At 41.2% G+C, this 20865-nt stretch overlaps 2 protein-coding genes across 2 annotated transcripts; both read right to left on the minus strand.

The window, feature by feature from the left end:
• Positions 1–5007: 5007 nt before the first annotated feature.
• Positions 5008–5906, minus strand: LOC146657013 (uncharacterized). The gene is made up of 2 exons (XM_085424675.1): positions 5844–5906; positions 5008–5758 (listed from the first exon to the last, which is right to left on the minus strand). The coding sequence occupies exons 1-2, from the start codon at positions 5904–5906 to the stop codon at positions 5162–5164; spliced, it is 660 nt and encodes a 219-aa protein (XP_085280801.1). The 3' UTR covers positions 5008–5161.
• A 2441-nt stretch (positions 5907–8347) lies between these two features.
• Positions 8348–20504, minus strand: lrp13a (low-density lipoprotein receptor related-protein 13 a). The gene is made up of 20 exons (XM_085426769.1): positions 20453–20504; positions 20196–20351; positions 19345–19560; positions 18994–19215; positions 18091–18306; positions 17768–17997; positions 17171–17300; positions 16649–16839; positions 16233–16419; positions 14916–15128; positions 14621–14804; positions 14325–14526; positions 13189–13353; positions 12727–12927; positions 11450–11999; positions 11252–11371; positions 10971–11078; positions 10613–10846; positions 10146–10524; positions 8348–8479 (listed from the first exon to the last, which is right to left on the minus strand). Exons 1-20 carry the CDS (start codon positions 20502–20504, stop codon positions 8362–8364), a joined length of 4074 nt encoding a protein of 1357 aa, XP_085282895.1. The 3' UTR covers positions 8348–8361.
• Positions 20505–20865: the final 361 nt, after the last annotated feature.

The following is a 20865-nucleotide window of genomic DNA, read 5'->3' on the forward strand; positions in this document are numbered from 1 at the left end:
TGTATTCTTTGTGATATGAACACATGTGAAACAAATGATCATTTAGCCATTTATTTTTAGCTCAAAATGACAACATTAACACATAAAACAGGTCTCTTTCTTAAACAGAAGCCTGTCATGCTTAACTTTTGAGAATATAAGTAAATCTTTCTTTAAAAGAACTCTGTCCTGCTTAACTTAAAATAATAGAAAACAATAGAAAGAAAAATATTCTTGTAACAGTGCACATTTAGTGCATTTAGTACAATTGGCTTCAGCTGAGGTATTATTTCAGCTTTTCTAATGCTAATCAGCTGCTCCCGTTTGAAAACCCGCTTGTTCCCATGATTACGCATCTTAACTCATCATCATTATTCATCTATGTATTACTTTTATGTATTAGTCATCTATTTGTTGTAATCATCTATCCTTGCAGTCGTTTATTACACAAAATAAATTATATTATCACACTTCTGGCCACATAGCGCTGATATTCACTGCACATGCCCATATTAACTTTTTCCAGCCAGGTGTTTTCCTTTTCCCATTCTTCCCTTTCTCTGAGGGGAACAAACATTGCTGCTCTAACGCTGGGCTCACACTGTGCGGTTTTAGGCCCATTTTGAGCCGATTTTTGAGTGATCGGACCGATTTTGGCCTTCATCGTGCGTCGTGTAGTATACGTGGGGTAACGAGAAGTGATTAACACCTCACGACCAGCTCCCGATCATCAATCGCTCGTGAGCCGCTCACACTGCTCGCGTGCAAACACGTAAACGCCGTGAAAAAGACGGCGCAGCACGGCTGTGCAGCGTGTGATCTGGACACAAGCGATGGAGGCACAACTTGTAGAACTTTGAAAAGCTCATCCGAGCCTTTTCGATGTGGCCTCACAAAATTATCACGACCACAACAACCGTGAAAATAGTTGGATCTACATCGCTGCTAAATCACAGCTGCCTGATCATGTTTTTCATTAGCAATTTAGCAAAGTTGATGGTGGTGGTGTGTCTGTGAGTGAGAGACAGAGAGAGCGAGCGACAGATTTTCTGTTATAACCTTAATTTTATGGACGCACAGTGTGAGCACTCAGGTCCCATCAGAGCATCGGGCGGAGTGTGAGACCTGCATCGTGACCTACCAACTTCTAACCCCTGCGAGTCAATCCTGCAGTTTGAGCAGGAGCTGAATAACGCGACTGAAAAAATCGCACAGTGTCTGCCCAGCTTTAGGTGTACTGTCGTCCGAGACTTGCACCACAGTGACGGCGTTTGTTTCCCTGTTGGCCATGCTTCTTGTTGTGGTCATCTGTTGTCTTCCGGTATTTTCTCCGTAAGCGACCTTTCCTCGACCAATGAGATGAGCGGTAATCTGAATTGTCATACTCGAATTGTCATAAGTGTGCTGTCAGCTCATTGGTCACAAAGCAGGAGAGGGGCTGGGAATTATGTTTTCAAACAAAGCGTTAATTCCATAAACATTTATAGACTACTTTTGATTCTCACTGTATTACGGGACAAAGTGCGTCCCTTATTAGCTCAATACGGGACGTGTACTTTTGTTTCTAAATACGGGACGATTCCGTATTTTAAGGGACGGTTGGCAACCCTACTGGTAGGGTGGACCTAGCTGTGTCGTAGCTGTGTCGCTAGCGGTCACGTAGCACATAATTATATACCAGCTAGCCAAACTTCAGTAACCCCACAAACGTCACTGCTGTTTAGTTTTCTGTCTTCATTTATGCTGGAAGTGATAGCAGAGTTGTACGTTTTAATTTGTTTCCAAAACCCTGCAGTCAGGACATGCTATATTGTATTCAGATAGAAGCTAGCGAGCTAACTCCCTGCTAACTTCTAACTCCGTTAAATGTCATAAATTCCGTTTTCATGGATGCCTGGATGTTAAACTCAATTGTTACACCTGGTAGAGCAGAACGCTGATCATTTTATTAAAGATGAAAGACTTTAGACAGTTTTTCAACTCTCAGTAATGCCATAGTGATCATTTGATATATGGCATTATATATCACTGCCAGATTCATCTCTCTGTTGTGATGTCAAATATCAATGCCAGATTCATCTCTCTGTTGTGATGTCAAATATCAATGCCAGATTCATCTCTCTGTTGTGTCACATCCCCCTGTGACCTCATAATTACACCACAGTTCAGATAGCATGAATGAGTCATGAGGTCACACCAACAGTGACAACATCAGCAGTGACATCACTAAAGTTGCCAGGTGAGTCCATAAATAGAACCCGTGACGTGGAGCAGGTACCGCCGTTTTGGACCTTGTCCCTGCAGCAGCCCCAAAGTGATCCAATGGAGAGAATAGCTCAGCGCCTAGAGCTCCTCATAGAGCAAAATAGAAGGATTAATGCTAGGATAGACAACCTTGAAAGAGAGTTCAGTGCACTAATTGAAGAGAATGCGACTGAAAGGAGGCGTGAGAAAGCACCACAGAGTGCCCTTGGCAACCTACGTCTAGTTGTAGGCATAGGTCTTGCCATAACGGGCACCATCCTCGGTGCAGCTTACCTGTCCACCTTGATTGGCTTATCTTGACATAATAACTATACTGTGCTCTCATTTATGTTCAGCTAGGGTTAGTAGGGTTAGGGTTAGCACCACTGTTCAAAAGTTGAATAAAGAAACGAACTAATTTTTGCCTCTTTTTTTATTAAAACCACCTTATAGAACATCACATCAGTTTTTTTTTTATCACACTGTTCACCAAAACGCAGCAAACCTTCACCATCTTATCCAGGAGGGTCACCTCCTCACCCTCACATGGAATAAGTAATCTGATTGGCATGGTGGTATGTGATTCAGCAACACTGTAAAATAATATTCATTTCTTCGGTAAGAAGTGTGTGCTTCTAAAAGAAGCTAAAAAATTCTCAGTTATCGACTGGGAATGAAGAGATTATAAATATATTCGAGAATGCATATAGAGATGGACCCTATCAAAAAGTCATTTACAAATTATATTGTTCACTGATCAATCTACGGGGTCATGATACAAGATATGTTAAAGGAAGATGGGAAACAGAGAGCAATCTATTCTTAACAGGAGAGGAATGGGATGGGATTTGTAGGCAGCAGTGATCAGTAACAAGCTCCCCCTCGTGGAGGGAATTCAGCTGGAAGAATGTATCTCGTTATTTTATTACCCCAGCCCAAAAATCCATTGGCATTGTGGACATGCAACAGCAAATGCTCCTTTATTTATTGTGCATAAATAGTGAATTGTCCTGACACAATATTGCGTTTCGCTTCTGTTATTACCATGGTATATTGACAAAAACATATACTTTTATTCACAGGATAAAACAGTTGTTTTGTATCACTAATTGCCCAGTACGATTACAGCATACAATATTATTGTCAGTGCTACATTTCTGTGATGCTACCAGAAATTATTTCCACTACTAATTAATTACCGTTGAGCTCAAAGGTCCTATTAATAAACGGTTAACGAATGTGTATTTATGACGACGATTTGTGAGACTGGTAAACTTATGATACGTACGATTGTCTTTCGTTCTACACGGTGCATTTCAAGGTCCTGTACCCATCCGTCGGTAAACTGTACCTGGGCTTGTTGCAGTGACCTGAAGTTACTAAACTTCAGGAGTGTATGCACTCACTCCAAGAACCGTATAATTATAAATCTGAGCGTGGTGAAAGTTGGGCAGCACGCTAACGTATTTTGTCCCTCTGTGTGCTCATAAGGGTCTGACACTTTCACTGGTTTGATTTTTTTCCTCGTATCTTTTCTTTGACTTTTCATTAAGTCTGTCTTTGTACGGACCAGCATTGTTCTCCTTCGTTTTGTACATACCTTTTTGGGGGGCAAAGAAAAAGCAAGAATTTATTGGAACCGAAGAATGAACGTTTTGCGGTGCTGCAAATGCTTGCATTTGATGCAGTACTTGGATTGTTTTGCCACGAGTTACCGGCATGCAATGCGCGAAAGTCACGTGGTCTGTCAATCTCTATAGCCAAACCCCTCCACGAACTCACTAAGAAGTATGCCCGTCCGCCTGGCACTTTAGCCTAAAAGTTATTCTTTCCATAACAAAAATATTATATATCACATTAATCCATTCATCTATGGTAGGAATATCCTCTTTAATCCAAAGGCGAGTTATGGCCTTTTTGCAAGCTACCGACAGCACACTGAACAAATACTTATCCGGTTTGCATAGATTAAGACTCTCTAGGTTGCCTAGGTACAATAATGCAAAATGAAATTGTATTTTCTTTTGGAAGATTGTTTCCATGACCTTATGTATTTCCTTCCAAAATGGAACCACACGGGGACCTTCCCAAAAAATGTGAAAATGATTTGCTGTTGCATGTCCACAATGCCAATAGATTTTTGGGCTGGGGTAATAAAATAACGAAATACATTCTTCCAGCTGAATTCCCTCCACGAGGGGGAGCTTGTTACTGACCACTGCTGCCTACAAATCCCGTCCCATTCCTCTCCTGTTAAGAATAGATTGCTCTCTGTTTCCCATCTTCCTTTAACATATCTTGTATCATGACCCCGTAGATTGATCAGTGAACAATATAATTTGTAAATGATTTTTTGATAGGGTCCATCTCTATATGCATTCTCGAATATATTTATAATCTCTTCATTCCCAGTCGATAACTGAGAATTTTTTAGCTTTTTTTAGAAACACACACTTCTTACCGAAGAAATGAATATTATTTTACAGTTATTATTTCACTCATGTCTGTCCCGTCTGTAACATCTGAAAATAAAATATAATAAATAATAAAAACAAAGATCGACCAAATAAAAAAAATAAAAATAAAAAAAAATTTAAAAAAAAACACACTCATTTTACTAAACAGTTCACCGGATTTGAGACAAACATTTAATCAGTTTAATTTTCAGCTGTTTATTAATTTATTTATTGTGACTGTACTTTTGTTATTGCAACAGCTTTAGATGTGTTTATTGTATATATACAGCATATACATTAGCACCATTTTTCCCCCCCTATTTGCCAAGGTTGAGGGCAAAGTAAAAGCCATGTGTAGTTAGGACATCTATATAAGTATCAAGTCAAGGTTGTGTATATGTACAGCCATAGTGTGGTCTGTCCTGGTCACCTAGGCTGAACTCAAACTTAAATGAACAACAATTTCTGTGTTCTGTTGGGGATCAAATGCTGTCTCCTCTAGGTGGATCTGGCTCAGCAGTTGTGACCTGGAAAGTGAAACAGACAGGACCACCATCTAGTGTTGTTCCAATAGGGAGTATCAGTGGTGGGGCTGTAGGTGTTGGTTGGATGACACATGTAGGAAAGGGTGGAGTGACACCCTGGGTGGATCCTTGGTATGTGGTAATGACTTGTGGTTGAATTGTACCTATGACTACACCAGTCTCTGAAAGCCCTGAAGGATGCGTGTTTGGTAGAATGTGGGTAGGGTTAACAGCGTTAACAGAGTCCTTTGTGGGACCAGAATTGGGCACATCTAAAGAAACATCAACGCTCATCGCAGTATGAGACGGATCTGGCACAAGTTGTAAAGCATCTGGGTCAGCAGAGGTTTGTGGGTCTTCAGGAGAAGTGGCCAGAGAAGGTCCTGCATCTGCAGAGGGAAGCGGTGCTGCATCCAGGGGGTTCTCTGTAGCATCCGGCGTATTTGACTGCAGGGTTTCCTGCGAAGACCTATCATTAGTGGTGGTCTCTTCTGATGAACTGGATTCACTGGACTCTGATGACTTGGGTGAATCCTCACTTTCTTTCAGATGGACCTGTTTTATAATGAAACTGTCACAAATCCACCAATCTTTGCTATACAGTGGGAAAATGTAGCAGTAAAGTAGTATAGCTACTCACTGGTTTAGCTGTCACTAGAGTCACCATGAGGACAGCGCAAAGGGTGGCCCTCAGGACTGCCATTGCTGTCCTTCCTGTATTTGCTGAAACAAACTAAAAGAACCATATTGGTAAACTGGTAGTGTGTACATCGAGAGACAAACAGAGTACCTTCTTCTTGGTTCAGTTAAAAATGATTTCCACCTCAAATATTGTTAAAAAAGACATTTCTGGAATCATGTTTGTAGTGGCACAGATCTTTTTTCTTTTTTGGGGGGAGGGGTTGATTTACATTTAAATTTGTCAACCCTTTGCTAACATTGCCTTTAACTGTCTCAAGCATAAAATTCATTAAGTTTTAAATGAGGGTATTGCTGCATCCACTAATCTATTACTATTTGAAGGAATTAAAGAGTAACACAAGTAAACATTTTAGAATTCAATTTAAATGCATTATTGAATGTTAGTAAAGTTGTTCAACATCTTGAACTACAACAAGTTCAGTAAAGTGAAATGCTAAGTTATGATTGAGAACCTACCTTAATGGTCGAGTGTCCTCACCATAGAAACGCTCCAGACTGATTACAGTAAATTCTCACTTCTGCTCAGTCCTCAGCAAACAATAGAACATCTGGGTTGGCCTTCTTTTTATATAGCCGTGGAAATGTGTGGGTACCGGGCCATCATTGGGTTCCTGTTCCTGGCAATATATTATGCACTGTAGTGCTGATTCCTAAAACCATGAAAGCTAAATCACCAAACACCCCCAGCTAAACTGAAATGACAGATCGCTAAAAATTCTAGGACAATGGTTGTAGAAGAATAAGTCCACCAGAAGTGCCTATTCATAAGCACAGTAAACATGTGTTTTGTGGTATTGGTTTAAACAATGGTTTAGAATTTAAATAGATGTAAAATACCTAAGGAATTTTAGACAAAGTTTCATGCATAGTGTTTGCACTGAGTGCAAAAGTACTAACGTGATTTGGATTGTTTTGATGTTCCATAGTATTAATTAAATATCCAGTGTCTCCGCAGACACTGAAACAACATATTCTATATGGACACCGTTTTGTCTCCCTGTGTTTTACAGAACAGTCAAATAAGACAATTCAGGTGAGTAAGGATCACTGCAATTCATTGTTTCCTAGCTGATTGTGACATCACCACGAAGACTACAAAGCCTTGCAGAGTGTCTGTCCACAAGTGTTACAAACCATATGTCTCCTAAATACCTAAATAAAACATTAATCATGATAACAATAATAGCTTCAACTGTGTGCCATGACACTTAAAAGTGACATTTCTGATCATTTACAGTCCTCTGTAGTCTTAAGCCACCACTCATTTCTTTGTTTTGCATACAGTGAGCCAGACTAGTAATTTTTAAAATGTGATCTCTAGCAAAAGTTCGAGGTTTTCTGAAGGAGTTCCATTTGCTGCTTTTCCCCACTCAATTTTAGTTCAGTATCTGTCCATTTTTAGAAGATTTTTTGTTTCCTTAGCTACGAGCCATTCAAGAGTTGAAAACACCTACACAACAGAAAATGTAGCAAAATACCAGTTTTGTTGTATTGTAAGGCACATTGTTACTAACAGCTTGTTGCCCCCCCCCCCCAAAAAAAGTAATTTCTTTAGTTGAATCTACAAAAATAAAATGCTAAGGACAAAAGTTTGAGAGGCGTACATTGTAGTTTTGCAACAAAAAGCTGCTAGCCAGAAACTGGACATAAATCAACATGGTGTGTGACAATGAAAAATGGAAGGAACTGGAGGAGAAAAAAGTGAAAGACCAAAGAAGCCAATCTTTAAAGAAGTCTGAGGTATGCCAAATTATACAAGTGGACAGGGAAAATCTGACAATATTCATCAATGAGTGACAAATCAAACTGCTGTCAATGTGTATGCTGGTAGTAAGGAGAAGAGTACAACAGTGTTTGTAAAACAGAGGCTCTGTCATGGTTTCGTGCTACATTTCAGCCAGTGTTTGAGAGCTTGTCCAAAAAAAAAAAAAAAAAAAAACCCACAGAATTATGAGGAAAGTACAGTCAGATTTTGACAATGATCATGTGTCACACCAAATACTGACGTTTAAGTTTGCTAGAATTCTACAAACAATGTCTTTGCCTCGTATCATTTTTCCTGTGCATTCACAAGTTTCATTATGTCACAGCACCCATTTCCTATGTTCCTAGGAAAATCTTGTGAAATTAGGGCTGGGTCAAGACTTTTGCACCGTAGTTATTTCAGTTTAAGTAATAGTCCCCCCCCTTTACACAACTGTAAAGGTCTTTTAGTCAAAACAAGGCATTAAAGTCAGACTTGCACTCACATTTTACCATCTATTATAATCCAAGTGTTCATGCTTATTCATGTCAAACTTCACAATGATGGTCTAACAGTAAACAACCTGAAATAACATGACAGGAAACTGTGGAAAATGCAGACTGTTTATTTAAAACATCACTTGTTCATAAATCAGCTCGATTCCACAGAGGATACGGCTTCCAACAAAGCAACAAAACGGGAAGCTGCTGGTTTAAGGGAGGTCCACCTCTGGCTTTTCTGCTGAGGCAGTATGGGATGTGGGAATGGTCTCCGCTTTGCTCTCCAGGTCAGTCATGCTCATCTCCTTGCCTGCTGATGGTCCAGTTCCCCTGCAGCAAGAACATGTTTAATTCTGTGATGCAGAAAAGCTCTGTTCTCAAACTGTAGAGACACCAAGTTATTTTCGCTAAAAGTCTGAATAAGAATCAAGTTCCTGACTTTGTTTTTAAATGAAAATGATGCACCATCCATAACCACACTAACTTGGCAAAAATTAGATTATCCAAACGTAACAGCATAGTCTAGACTGGATAATTGAATCAGTGAATTACTATGCAAATTGTGCTGAGATTCATGGCCCAGAGACTGAAGCCTGCTCACTTTTCTTATAAACCATGTTGGATTTTTTTCTCTCAAATATTATGGTAGCAACACTACATTGCATTGGTTCAGTAGCAGACAAATGGACAGGACAAACATTTTTACTCCCGTTGACATCATTCCAAGTGGTTACGCCCAGTTTTAGCTTTGTAGTCACAGGAAAATATCCTAATGCAAAGATACTGTATATGGAAGGTGGGCAGACCATATAAGAAATGGAACCTGCTATCATGAAATCACCACTTGGTTTATGAAGTCTCATATGAAACCTAAGATGTGCATTTTTTGTTTTGACCATCTTGGCATTTTCATTGTACAGTGGTCCACCTTTCCCAGCTTCAGTGATTTTTTTGCAATTTTGCATGTTTTTTATTTTTTATTTTATTTTTACAGTGCGATGTCCTGATCGGCTGTAGGCCATTCTCAATCTCCTCCGTGCCATGTCTCCTGCACAGTTCAGAATGCGTTCAGCTTGTCAAATTCTCATAAATCTTGGAAGTGCTGTACTGTATGTTTGCAAGTTTTCTGACAAAACGTTTTGCAGCGTCAAAGGCAACCGTGGGTGCCTTTGGTTTCATTCTATAATACTGGACTTATTGTTCTACGAATGTATGAACTTTTCTCTCTTGTTTAAATACTCTCAAAGTGTGAAAATGTTCATGCCTGTCTGAGAAAAGTGTATAAAGTGTGTAGTGAGGGGGTTTTATGACCTTAAAACAAATAAAAATAAAGTTGGCTACTTCACGGATTTCACCTATCGCGGGCTATTTTTAGAACTCAACTCCCGCGATAAATGAGGGACCACTGTACAATGAAAATAAAGGCTTATTCTATTCCATTTTGAAACCAGATGTGCCGACTAAGGGATTGATATGGCATTTTAAAACCCACACGCTTGAGATTATTCCAAATCCAAACAGATTTTTCACAAATGGACATCCGTTCTTGCAGATCACCACTATCCTTGTTTGCTGTATATGCTTAATTGAGAGCCAATAGAACTAACCTCCAATTAAACAGATTTCAAGTTATAAAATCAATATAGTAATAATATTTTAACCCACATCTAATAACGTTGATATAAATGCCATCCTGAGCGTTAGCATTCTGTTGCTAGCATTTCACACCATATAGCCACTGTGCCCAAGTCTTAGAGCTGCTATTAGAAGAGCTGTAAAATAATTATCACATCAAACCACCAGTAGGTTAATGTGTGCAAATGCTTCCCAGTAAGGTGTACAAAACTAAACATTGCTGCAACCCAAGGACACCATCTATTGCAAAGGGACAAATGTTGCCAAGTCTTGTAGCCCACCCACACCAAAACCCACGGAGAGAGAGAGAGCAAGGAGAAAGTTAAATTTGAGATTTAAATAAAGAAAAAAAACAAAAAACCTTAAGTTGGCACTCTTCTTCCTCTTCACCAGCACTATTACAACAATGATCACAACTGCTGCACAGAGACCCACGGCAGCGTAGACAATGGGACCCTGCATGGTTTTCACGAGCCGGTTTTCACAGGAATCACCGCTGTAGCCCAGTGAACACACACATGTAGTAACTCCCTTCGTCTCTACACAGTGTCCGTTACCACTGCAGCGCCTCTGGCTGCACTGCTGGGCATCCAGGTTCACATGTTGAATGCTGACATTCAGTGTTGTGTTCAGACCTGTGACTTGTGAGACAGGAGAGACACTGGAAGGAGGAGGAGGAGAACTGTGAGGTTGAGTGGGAGCCAAGACCTCAGCTCCTGGGCACTGCTGGGTGCCAACACCTTTATGAAAGGGGGAAAAAAATAAAATAAAGTTTTAGCCATGGTGCAATCTACAGGAGCAGTTTTAGTCTTTAATTTTGTGTCCCACAGTTCTCATCGGAGTGGTCCGTGCAGTCTGCATGTCCATCGCAAAACTTCTCCACAGGCAGGCATGAGAGGTGATCGAGGCAGGGCCTGCTGCCAGCTGGGCAGTGTTGCTCTGGGCTGCACTGAGTGGCATTCAGAAGGATGTGGTCATAAGAGCACTTGCATGTGCGACTTGTTGGGGTGGCGAGGCACAAGTGCTCACAGTTCCCATTGTTTTCTGTGCATGGGTTAGAGCCTGATGAAATCAAGCAGATAATTAGGTATGAGGTAGTTTGGTTTTTTTGTACATGACATGTAGAAACATCTTTAAAAAGGGCAGGTTAGCCTTTCCAGGTGTTCCGTTTGTGGTTCTTACATACCCATCTGACTCCGTTTGCTGAATGCCTTTAAGCCGACCACTTGTGTGCCAACCTCAAACCATAATTTCTTATCCTGCTGAGCGTCTTTGTACCAGAGTTGGGTCTTGTCTGAAGGAACAAAAAGGTCAGTTGTACCACTAAATTATACTCAAAGATGTTGATTCCTGTGGAGCCATTATCCATGTTATGAAGTAGTCATTTACCAAAGCTGCTCGGGCCAAGATGTCATTTGAATTTTAGGAATTATAGTCAGTTATTACAGTACATGCTTGGACTCTTACCAGTGACTGTAATCCAGAGGAGGATGTTGTCACTTACAGCCACAGCAGCCAGGCCGTCATCAACCTTCAGCTCTGTATATCCAGATCCATCAGTCAGGACAGAGCCAATGGTCCCCAAACCTGAGAACATTTGACTCAAGTCATTAAGAGAACAACCTATTGGAACAACAAAACTAAAGTAAACTAGTGTCAGCTTACTCGTGTCAGCCCAGAAAATGTTATCCCCATTATTAGAGAAGACCAAAGATGTTGGTTGGACAGCATCCTTCCACACCACTCTTTGCTCACCACCATCCATGCTGGCGCACACTATTGTAGCCGTGCTGCCCGTAGCCTCCAGATCCATATTCGTGAAACAAACTCTTCCACTGGGTGGATGAAGAGCAATCGAACCCACTCTGTTGATCCCCTCCTTTATGAGAATGGCTGTGTATGTGCCTGTGACAGCAGTGACCTGCAGGTGGGGCTGTTTGTAACTGCTCCAATAAATGTTGAGTGTTATCCAGTCGACTGCCATGGCAGTGACGGCGTCATCCAGCAGCTCAAGAAGCTGGCCCTGAGACGTCAGGAGTGAGTCCTTCAGCCTGAAAGAGCTGAGTGAAGAAGTGGCATCATCTGTCACAAATAGAGTGCGTTCCTTGAGGATGTAGTCCATGAGATTGGCTTTGTTCACGCTCGGTATCTGCAGGGCCAGATGCTCGGGCCAGCCCTTCAGCTCGGCTGTGGTGTGTTGGGACTGCAAGTAGATCTACAGAGATTGCTGGGATTAGAGTCTTTATATAATAATTAAGCATTTATATAAAAGTCTTTCCATTTTTAATGGCATTACTCGATTAGTGATGTAGCTTGCTGTGTGATACAGCCTGTCCAGAAGGGCAGGGGTGGAGTTTGCTTCACTTTTGAGTGAAGTTCTGTTTTAACAATTAGTTTAGAGCAGAGCAATTTGCCAAGTAACCTTAATAGCATTTCCTAATAAATGCATCTAAATCCAGTTAGTATTTGTCCAATGACAATCTAATGTTTGCTTCTGTTCATCACCACAGTTGACTTTAGAATCAAACAAAGAAGATGTGAATGAAGTGCATACTTTCAGCTGTGATTCAAGAAGTCTTCAAAGTCAAAATTCTAATTTTACTGTGGTGGTGTGCAGATGCAAAACAGAATGCTCAAGAGCCCAAAACCAAGGATACACATAAAGGAAAGCTGCATCAGTTATTTATACACCATTTCTAAAGCAAAAAAAAAAAAAAAAAAAGGATGCATTTTATACGTGTGTGTGTGTGTGTGTGTGTGTGTGTGTGTGTGTGTGAGAGATCAGTTTGATTTTGTCCTCTTTCAGAACCCAATTCCCACCTTGAAAGTTTCTACCCAGAGCAGATTGTTCCAATTTATCAGACATTTGAGTTGCATATCCATATACAGCATATTCTGCCAATGCAGGTTACACTGAGTAAAATTAAGGCGTTTAGCAAAACCTGAGTGACACTGGACAGAGACAGCAACAGCAGAAATGCCGAATTGACCAGGTTGGAGCAGTTGAGGTCATCCTCTGCCAGCAAGAGACCAGGGGGACACTTGCACACAGCCCTGGGCCCAGGAGCAAGCACACACATGTGGGAACAACCCATCTTCTTGCAGGGGTTCACAGTGCCCATCTGGAGCATTGGGTGGATGATCTAAAAGAAGAAAAAAAAACTTCTAAGCCTGTTTGTAACATTTTAAATTAAAAACTCTTCAGCAAGCTTTCCAGGACTAACCATTAGGGTGTGCCCAAAAACTTCTTAATTGCTTCCAACACAAAAAAAAATAAATAAAATAAAAATCTTCAAACATAATGGAATAGCTTTGTATGAGCACTTAACACATGAAAGGATCCAAAAATTGTACATTATGCCACCCCATTTCCTAACATGTTTTAATTCAACATCACTCCTTACCTTCACAGCAAAAGGCTGTCTGGGCCTTTTCAGCACAATTTGATGGTTTTTACCAGAGATTTTATGAGCAGCCTGCACCACTCGTTTCTTGGCATCAGACCAGTAGAGCATGTCATTGAACACTGCCACAGAAAAGGGGTTTGTGGTCTCCTTTATCTGTAGAATCTGAAAACGGCATTTATATTATTTTACATACACACACACACACACACACACACAAAAGGGTATTAGTCACCAGTTAGGTTAGACATTTTTCATTGCTACACAAAAATCATCATCTCTATATTCTTGAGTCATTTAGGGAAAAGACTTCCGTATGTAGTGCTGACATGAGACAGTTTTCCAATTTCATTGAACAATGTATGACTGCACAATGACAATAAAGAGGTATCTTATCTAAAGTGATATTTTTAGTTATGGAAGGAGAGCGTGATAACTAAGAGGTTTGGAAAGAAAAGCATCTGGACTTCTTTAAGTCGATTGAAGAAGCTTCTGCCTCTGAAGAAGCTTCTGCCTCTCAAGAAGCTTCTGCCTCTCAAGAAGCTTCTGCCTCTCAAGAAGCTTCTGCCTCTCAAGAAGCTTCTGCCTCTCAAGAAGCTTCTGCCTCTCAAGAAGCTTCTGCCTCTCAAGAAGCTTCTGCCTCTCAAGAAGCTTCTGCCTCTCAAGAAGCTTCTGCCTCTCAAGAAGCTTCTGCCTCTCAAGAAGCTTCTGCCTCTCAAGAAGCTTCTGCCTCTCAAGAAGCTTCTGCCTCTCAAGAAGCTTCTGCCTCTCAAGAAGCTTCTGCCTCTCAAGAAGCTTCTGCCTCTCAAGAAGCTTCTGCCTCTCAAGAAGCTTCTGCCTCTCAAGAAGCTTCTGCCTCTCAAGAAGCTTCTGCCTCTCAAGAAGCTTCTGCCTCTCAAGAAGCTTCTGCCTCTCAAGAAGCTTCTGCCTCTCAAGAAGCTTCTGCCTCTCAAGAAGCTTCTGCCTCTCAAGAAGCTTCTGCCTCTCAAGAAGCTTCTGCCTCTCAAGAAGCTTCTGCAGAGGCTTTTCTCTTCAAGCTCCTTAGACTACGATGACTGAGAGCCTTCACAGACAGAGCTTGATAACCTTTACGCTAGAACAGCAGATTTGGGATAGGTTAAATAGATACATTTTACCCTAATGTCGTCGCCATCCAGAGTTGCAGATCCAATCGCCTTCAGTCTTTCATCTGTCCAGTAGACCCTCTCAGAGACTGCATCTACAGCCACACCACCCGGCCAGCCCAAACTCGAGTTCACCAGTGCCCTCCTCTCTGACCCATCCATCCCAGCACGCTCAATCTTCACTACATTACCAATCTCTGTCCAGAACATCAGCCTGATGAAATAAGAGACCACGAATGCCGCTTACTGCAAAAACTGAAACAGTTCTGTCTTTTTTTTTTTCTTTTTTTTTTAAAATTCATATCAACCCTTTTTGTGGTAGCAGGGCAAGAGAGCGGGGCTGATCCAAGTCTTCATCCAAGATGATGCTTTGGTACAGTGAGCTTGCAGAGGCTGCTGCCAATCTGATGGCAGCAATATAACTCTTCACCCCATTGATCCAGTACAGATTCCTCCCGACCCAGTCCACAGCTATAGAATCAGCCTGAACACCTGTGGAAACAAGTGGCATCTTGTTTCCACAGGTGTTCCGTGATACAACTTTCAGACATGAGTAAACTGACATTCCTCTGAATGCTCCAGCCACATTCGAGTTGTACGAACCTTTAATCAGACTTCCTGTCATCTTCTGATCTAGAGAGGACCACATTATAGCAGCCATCTCCAGACTGACCCAGAAGACCTTCTGACCTTTCCAGTCATAGTCTAGAGACAAGACTGCCTTCTTTGCAGAAGAGGGCAATGTAACCAAGCTGTGACTACGCAAGCCATACAAGTAGATATCCGTTTGGATTGAGGACAACAGCAGGGGCTCACCTGAGGGATAAGAAAATGATCATAATGCATAAGTTATTCGACACTGAGGTTTTTCTGCTCCATTTCACCTTTTTAATGTTGATTTTAAAAAAATATAAGACTCAATAAATGTGAGCAAAATCTTGTGAAAAGGCAGGGGAGAGTCTTTCAGCAGAATGGCTAGATTTTTGTAATGCTATTAAACACATGATTTTGTGGTTTACATATTTGCCTGACACACAAAAGATGCCAGTTTGAGGAGAGCAGGAAGTGAGTCCCTCAGAGGGTTGTATCAGGAAAGTCCTCCAGATAAAAATCAAATATGCAGATCCATCTGCTGTTGTCACCTCTTCTGACTAAGGAAGCAGCTGAAAGAAGCTTTTGTATAAGGACATTACAAAAATAAAAATATTTCACCAACTGTGAGCCCACTGCTTCTCCTCCCTCTGATCCTTGCCCTTATTTGGCACGAGATTTCTTTGGGCAGCTTGTGAGCGTGAGAATGAAGTGAAAATGTGTCACACACCAGAAAAATGAGTGTTCCTCACCCTGTATTTACCCCCGCTTCCAGTTTGTGGTCTCCTGCATGTGGCTTAGTGTTTCAACAGACATGCATGCGTACTCGTTAAAAATGAAAATAAATAAAATGGGTGCAATTCCCAAAATGTCCCGCTACCCATATGGAAAAGAAATAGAAAAAGAAAAAAAAAAAAAAAACGTATAAAAGACTTGCATAAGACGTGGCCTACTTCATATAGTGAATCATATAAGGCTTATATGATTTACTCATGAAAGTGGCCACTTTCTCATTACTTTCATGTTGTTTTAGTAAGTATCCAAAACATACAAGTTTCATTTATATAATCTTTCAAGGGCTCTTATCTGTTTTCACTCGTGTGCTTTTCATACAAGTTTCACACAAGACAGATACAAACTTTACATATAAATCTGCTTTTGTCATATTTAACAGAATGTAGCAAGAATGTTATTAATCTTGAAATGGGGCATGGGCAAAAGTCAAACCCATTTGCTTTTGGTGTGGCTGCAGCGTGCTGACATTTTCAACTTTGTCCAGTTCCACTTCAAGAGTGACAACGCCATGCTGTTTATTAAAGGGAGCTTTACCAGTGATTTTGCAGTGGTGTCCATCTGCTTCCATTATAAAGCCCGGCTGACAGTCACATCTGTACGAGCCTGGAGCGTTGATGCATAGCTGACTGCACACACCTGGAGTCTGAACTTCACACTCATCAACATCAGCACAGGCCAGCCCATCCTCCATGAGCCTGAAACCTGCTGCACAGCGACAGCGCTAGAAACACCAAATGCAAATCTAACATTTAGATTACTCACTTTGAGTCACTGCAGGCTCATAGCCTTCATATACATCTTTACTGGATCAACAAAAGGGATCGTTTATCCAGAACAATCAGACTTTACATGGCAATATTGCTACATACACCCTTCAATCCATTTTCAGGCACCGTCTCTGCTGGGTAAATTTGATCGAGCACACAGAATTTTAAAGACAGACTTCTCACCGGTCCCTGAGGTGTGTTGTAGCAGCCCTGGGAGCAGTGGATGATATTTTCCTCTGCACAGTCTGTATGGCAGCTTCCTCCCTCATCTGAGCCATCTGCACAGTTTGTCATGCCGTTGCACACCAGGTTTGGATCCAGACACTCCTGACTGCCACACTGGAACTGGTGAGGGGCACATGTTACAGCCGGACCTGTAAACATGAACAGCATTCATGTACACAAGTTTAAGCAGCAGTTTAAATTACATGACTATCCATTTACTACTCTTCAGCTAGAATTTACACATTACAGGCATTTTACAGCTCATATAACTAAACATCCCAATTTGAATTAAAGAATTGGGACAGTCTCATTTTGCAAATAGAATATTCTCAGACAAACATCGACATATTTTATGTCCTCTTTTATACTATGTGCTAAACAGATATAGCAGGTGGTAAAACTGGAATAAGATAAAGACCCTTACTGCTACAAGTTTTCACATTGATGTTTAATTCTGTGAATAATTCTAAATTTACTCACATTCAGTCTCGTCACTGCCATCATTGCAGTCCTTCATGCCATCGCACAGCCAGGCTTTAGGGATGCACTTGGTCTTGGATTTGCACAACCACTGGAACTCTCCACAGTTCACTGGAGCCACAGGACAATCCTGAAAGTCCAATTAAATTTTAATCATCTAAACATGCACTTTACCACTTCACTCCTGATCATGGAGGGAGAGAGAAAAAAAAAAAAAAAAAAAAAAAAAAAAAACTGCAGGAGGCCAGCTGAACATTTAGCCCATCAGAGGACATGCAGCAGTTTTAAAGGAGAGTAAAGTACTATTCAACAACATGCAGAAACCCTGCTTCATGTCTTCTGAACCTGACATCTAAACTGTCAGAGGAAGAGGGGCATGACAGTAATACACCAACATCGATGTACACTGCAGCTAACATCTAATGTCTGGTTTTATTTACAATGATTTCCCCTTCATTTATCCACAAACAGGACCTGAACTAAATCACTAGCTCCTTACAAAAAAACAAAAACACCACTCCCCAAATCATTTTTAAAAGATTTTTTATGGTTGTTCCTCAAAGTTTAGCATGCATGAAGCTGCTTTTTAGCATCCACCTTCTCATCAGTGCCATCTCTGCAGTCCTGGTCTCCATCACAGATCCACTCCTGCACTAGACACTCCTTGCTCTGGGGACAGCGAAGTTTGGTCTTGCAGGCTGGCACTTTGGTGCAGTCTTCCTCATCCGAACGGTCCCGGCAGTCTGGGTGACCGTCGCAACGCATTGCGGCCAACACACACTGGCCGCTGGTACACTTGAACTGTGTGTCACTGCAGTCCTCCTTTTCTATATTGACAAGAGGGAGGCAAACAAAGCATTAAAGATTACTCATATGCAAGCAAAGCTGAAACCAGGTAGGACATTAGTATGCCCACATACCACACTTTGCCTCATCACTGCCATCAGAGCAGTCACTTTCCCCATCACAAAGGAAGCTACTGGGAATGCAGCGGCTTTTGTTGTCGCATTGATGAGAACAGCCCTCCATGTACTTTGTGCATTCTGCTTCATCCGAGCGGTCCTGACAGTGAGGCACACCATCACACACCTGGCTCTTCTCAATGCACATCCTTCCATGGGCACACTGGAACTGGTCTACAAAGGACAGATTGTATAATGATTTTTTTATTATGTTCACATTAATCTCTCACTTGGGCTCAGGCTTGTAGTGCATACATCTGTAAATCTACAAACACATAGACCATCCTACTGCATACACATTAGATTGTTTGTAACTGTCCAGCTTATCTGCTGATACAAATATCATCTGGCAGTTTGAGCTTCAGTTACAATAAGAGATTTTAATCCTAAATTCCACAGTTAGGTCTACATTTATTGATCTGCATATAGTGCCCTGGCTCCATGTAATGTCAGAGTTTGCAGTGGCAATGCTGGGGGGCTCAGCTCCCAATCATAATGTCATATATGCAGTGCCTTGTAATTATCTGTGTCATGAAATTACCTCAGCATCGTCTTTCTGCCGCAGGAACAAGAGTTATTAGACTGTTAATGACAAACCTGGCTCTGTGTGAGTACACTGTAACATCATGACATCATCAACACTGGATATCTAGCCTGTTTTCATTCCATCCTGTCATCTATAGAAAAGTTAGAAAAATATAACTTAAGAAAATACTATCGCTATAGTAATTTTTAGGGGTGCTCTGATAGTAAAAAGCCAAAGTGTCAACTGGCCATGCACCAATACTGATGTGAAACTAGCGTTGCTCACTAGATGGCAGTAAAGCCATATTAATAACAAGCAGATGACAAACAGGTTACCCTTTTCACAAGACGATGAGCATTTTGCCTCATCTGAACCATCTCTGCAGTCTGCTTCACCATCACAGAAATAGTGGTTCTGGATACACTCCGAGTTGTCACTGCATGGTATGAAGCCGAAAGAACACTTAATGGGGTGAGAAGAGGTGGACTGTTTAGAAGGGCCAACCAAGACTGTAGGCACAGAGGTTGTAATGGTCTCTTCTTCCTTTTTGTCTTCTCCTGGATACATAATAAAAATAAAATACAGCAGGGAAAGCATTATAATTCAAAACCAAAAAAATAAACAAATGCACAAGTCCAACATAAAAACGAGTGTCAATTCAGTACTATAAATACATCAGAAGGTACCACAAGTGGCTTCATCTGTGCCATCTGTACAGTCCTCCTCGCCGTCACACAGGAAGTTTGCAGGCAGGCAGCGGGTCTTGTTGTCACAGTGATGAACACAGCCCATCATTAGCGTCACGCACTGAAGCTCATCAGAGCGGTCCTGACACTGAGGTACACCGTCACACACCTGGCTCTTCTCGATGCACATCTTCCCATGGGCACACTGGAACTTATCTGCTTGTGTGCAGGCATTACAGGTGTTACAGTCACATGCACAATCGTAGTTCTTCATAAAACATAGTACCATAATAACCCCAATAGAGCACCTTGTCTCCAGAATTCTGGTTTACTTGTGGTATTTAAAAGTACAATAGGAGGCAAAGCCTTCAGCCTTTAGGTCCCTTATCTGTGGAACCAGCTCCCAGCTTGAATTCAGGAGATAGACACCCTTTCTACTTTTAAGATTAGGCTTAAAAGTTTCCTTTTTGATTAAGCTTAAAGTTAAGGCTGGATCAAGTGACCCTGAATCCTCCCTTAGTTATGCTGCACTAGGTCTAGGCTTCATTGAGTGTTTCTACTTCACTCACCATGCATTTAATCATTAGTTATTATCTCTGGCTCTACATCCCCTCACCCTGAACTGTTTGTGGCAGATGGCTGTCCCTGAGCCTGGTTCTGCCAGTGGTTTCTTCCTGTCAAATAGGAGTTTTTCCTTCCAGCTGTCACCAGGTGGTTACTTCTAGGGGGTAATCTGGCTTCCCCTCAATTATTGTATGGTCTTTATTTGTGCTTTCATGTGACTGCCGTTGTGATCTTCAACTACTTCTGCTACTCAATTTGTCTAATCTAACATACACACTGTCTCATACCTTTGCTGCATGATGTTTCACAATCCTCTTCATCTGAACCATCCATACAGTCCCGCTCTCCATCACACAGATACCTGTAGAGCACACACTCTGAACCATATCTGCACAGTTTAGAGTCCCGGGTGCAACTTCTGAGACCACTTCCAGCAGAAAGAACTACATGAATTAAGTTGAGAGAAAAAGGACAAAAAAAAAAAAATGTAGTCACTGCAAAATTAGAAGGTCTAGAAAAGCAGTTTTGGTAGCCCCACACTCACCCTGTAAGGAGTCTGATAATAACACCAGACAGAGAAACAAACATCCACCCATTGCCACAAAAAACAAACACAGGCCAAAAGAGGTGGATAGATGTAGCGTTTTATAATGACACCAGCTGAAGCCAATATAACCTAATTGAACACCTGCCTGAGGGGAGGAGCTATTGGTTCTGACTAAATTTTCAGCAAACCTGATAGCTCTAAAGATACATTTTCATAAATAAGCCGGAGTGAAAAATAAAACTTATCCTATTTTTCAATTTACTATTTAATTTTGTTGGGAAAATGTAAATAATGATAACCCAAGTAATAAAAAAAATGCTGCTATGAACCGGTTTTGCTTTCAATCCTCCGTAAACGATGACAGATATAAACACATGCTGTCAAATAAACAAAGAAGATTGTCAAGGACA

This window comes from Rhamphochromis longiceps, linkage group LG12, assembly GCF_057381845.1.
Source record: "Rhamphochromis longiceps isolate RC_006_pf linkage group LG12, R_longiceps_female_GT1.1, whole genome shotgun sequence".
NCBI classification, from domain to species: domain Eukaryota; kingdom Metazoa; phylum Chordata; class Actinopteri; order Cichliformes; family Cichlidae; genus Rhamphochromis; species Rhamphochromis longiceps.

Excerpts from the sequence above, each read along its gene's own strand:
- LOC146657013 (XM_085424675.1), bottom strand. The coding sequence starts at position 5,906 with ATGGCAGTCCTGAGGGCCACCCTTTGCGCTGTCCTCATGGTGACTCTA. Across the intron at positions 5,759-5,843 it reads CTCTAGTGACAGCTAAACCA|GTCCATCTGAAAGAAAGTGA; the intron begins GTGAGTAGCTAT and ends ATTATAAAACAG.
- lrp13a (XM_085426769.1), bottom strand. The coding sequence starts at position 20,504 with ATGGGTGGATGTTTGTTTCTCTGTCTGGTGTTATTATCAGACTCCTTA. Across the intron at positions 19,216-19,344 it reads CACAGATGAAGCCACTTGTG|GAGAAGACAAAAAGGAAGAA; the intron begins GTACCTTCTGAT and ends TTATGTATCCAG. Across the intron at positions 17,998-18,090 it reads CAGTGATGAGGCAAAGTGTG|AAAAGGAGGACTGCAGTGAC; the intron begins GTATGTGGGCAT and ends TTGTCAATATAG.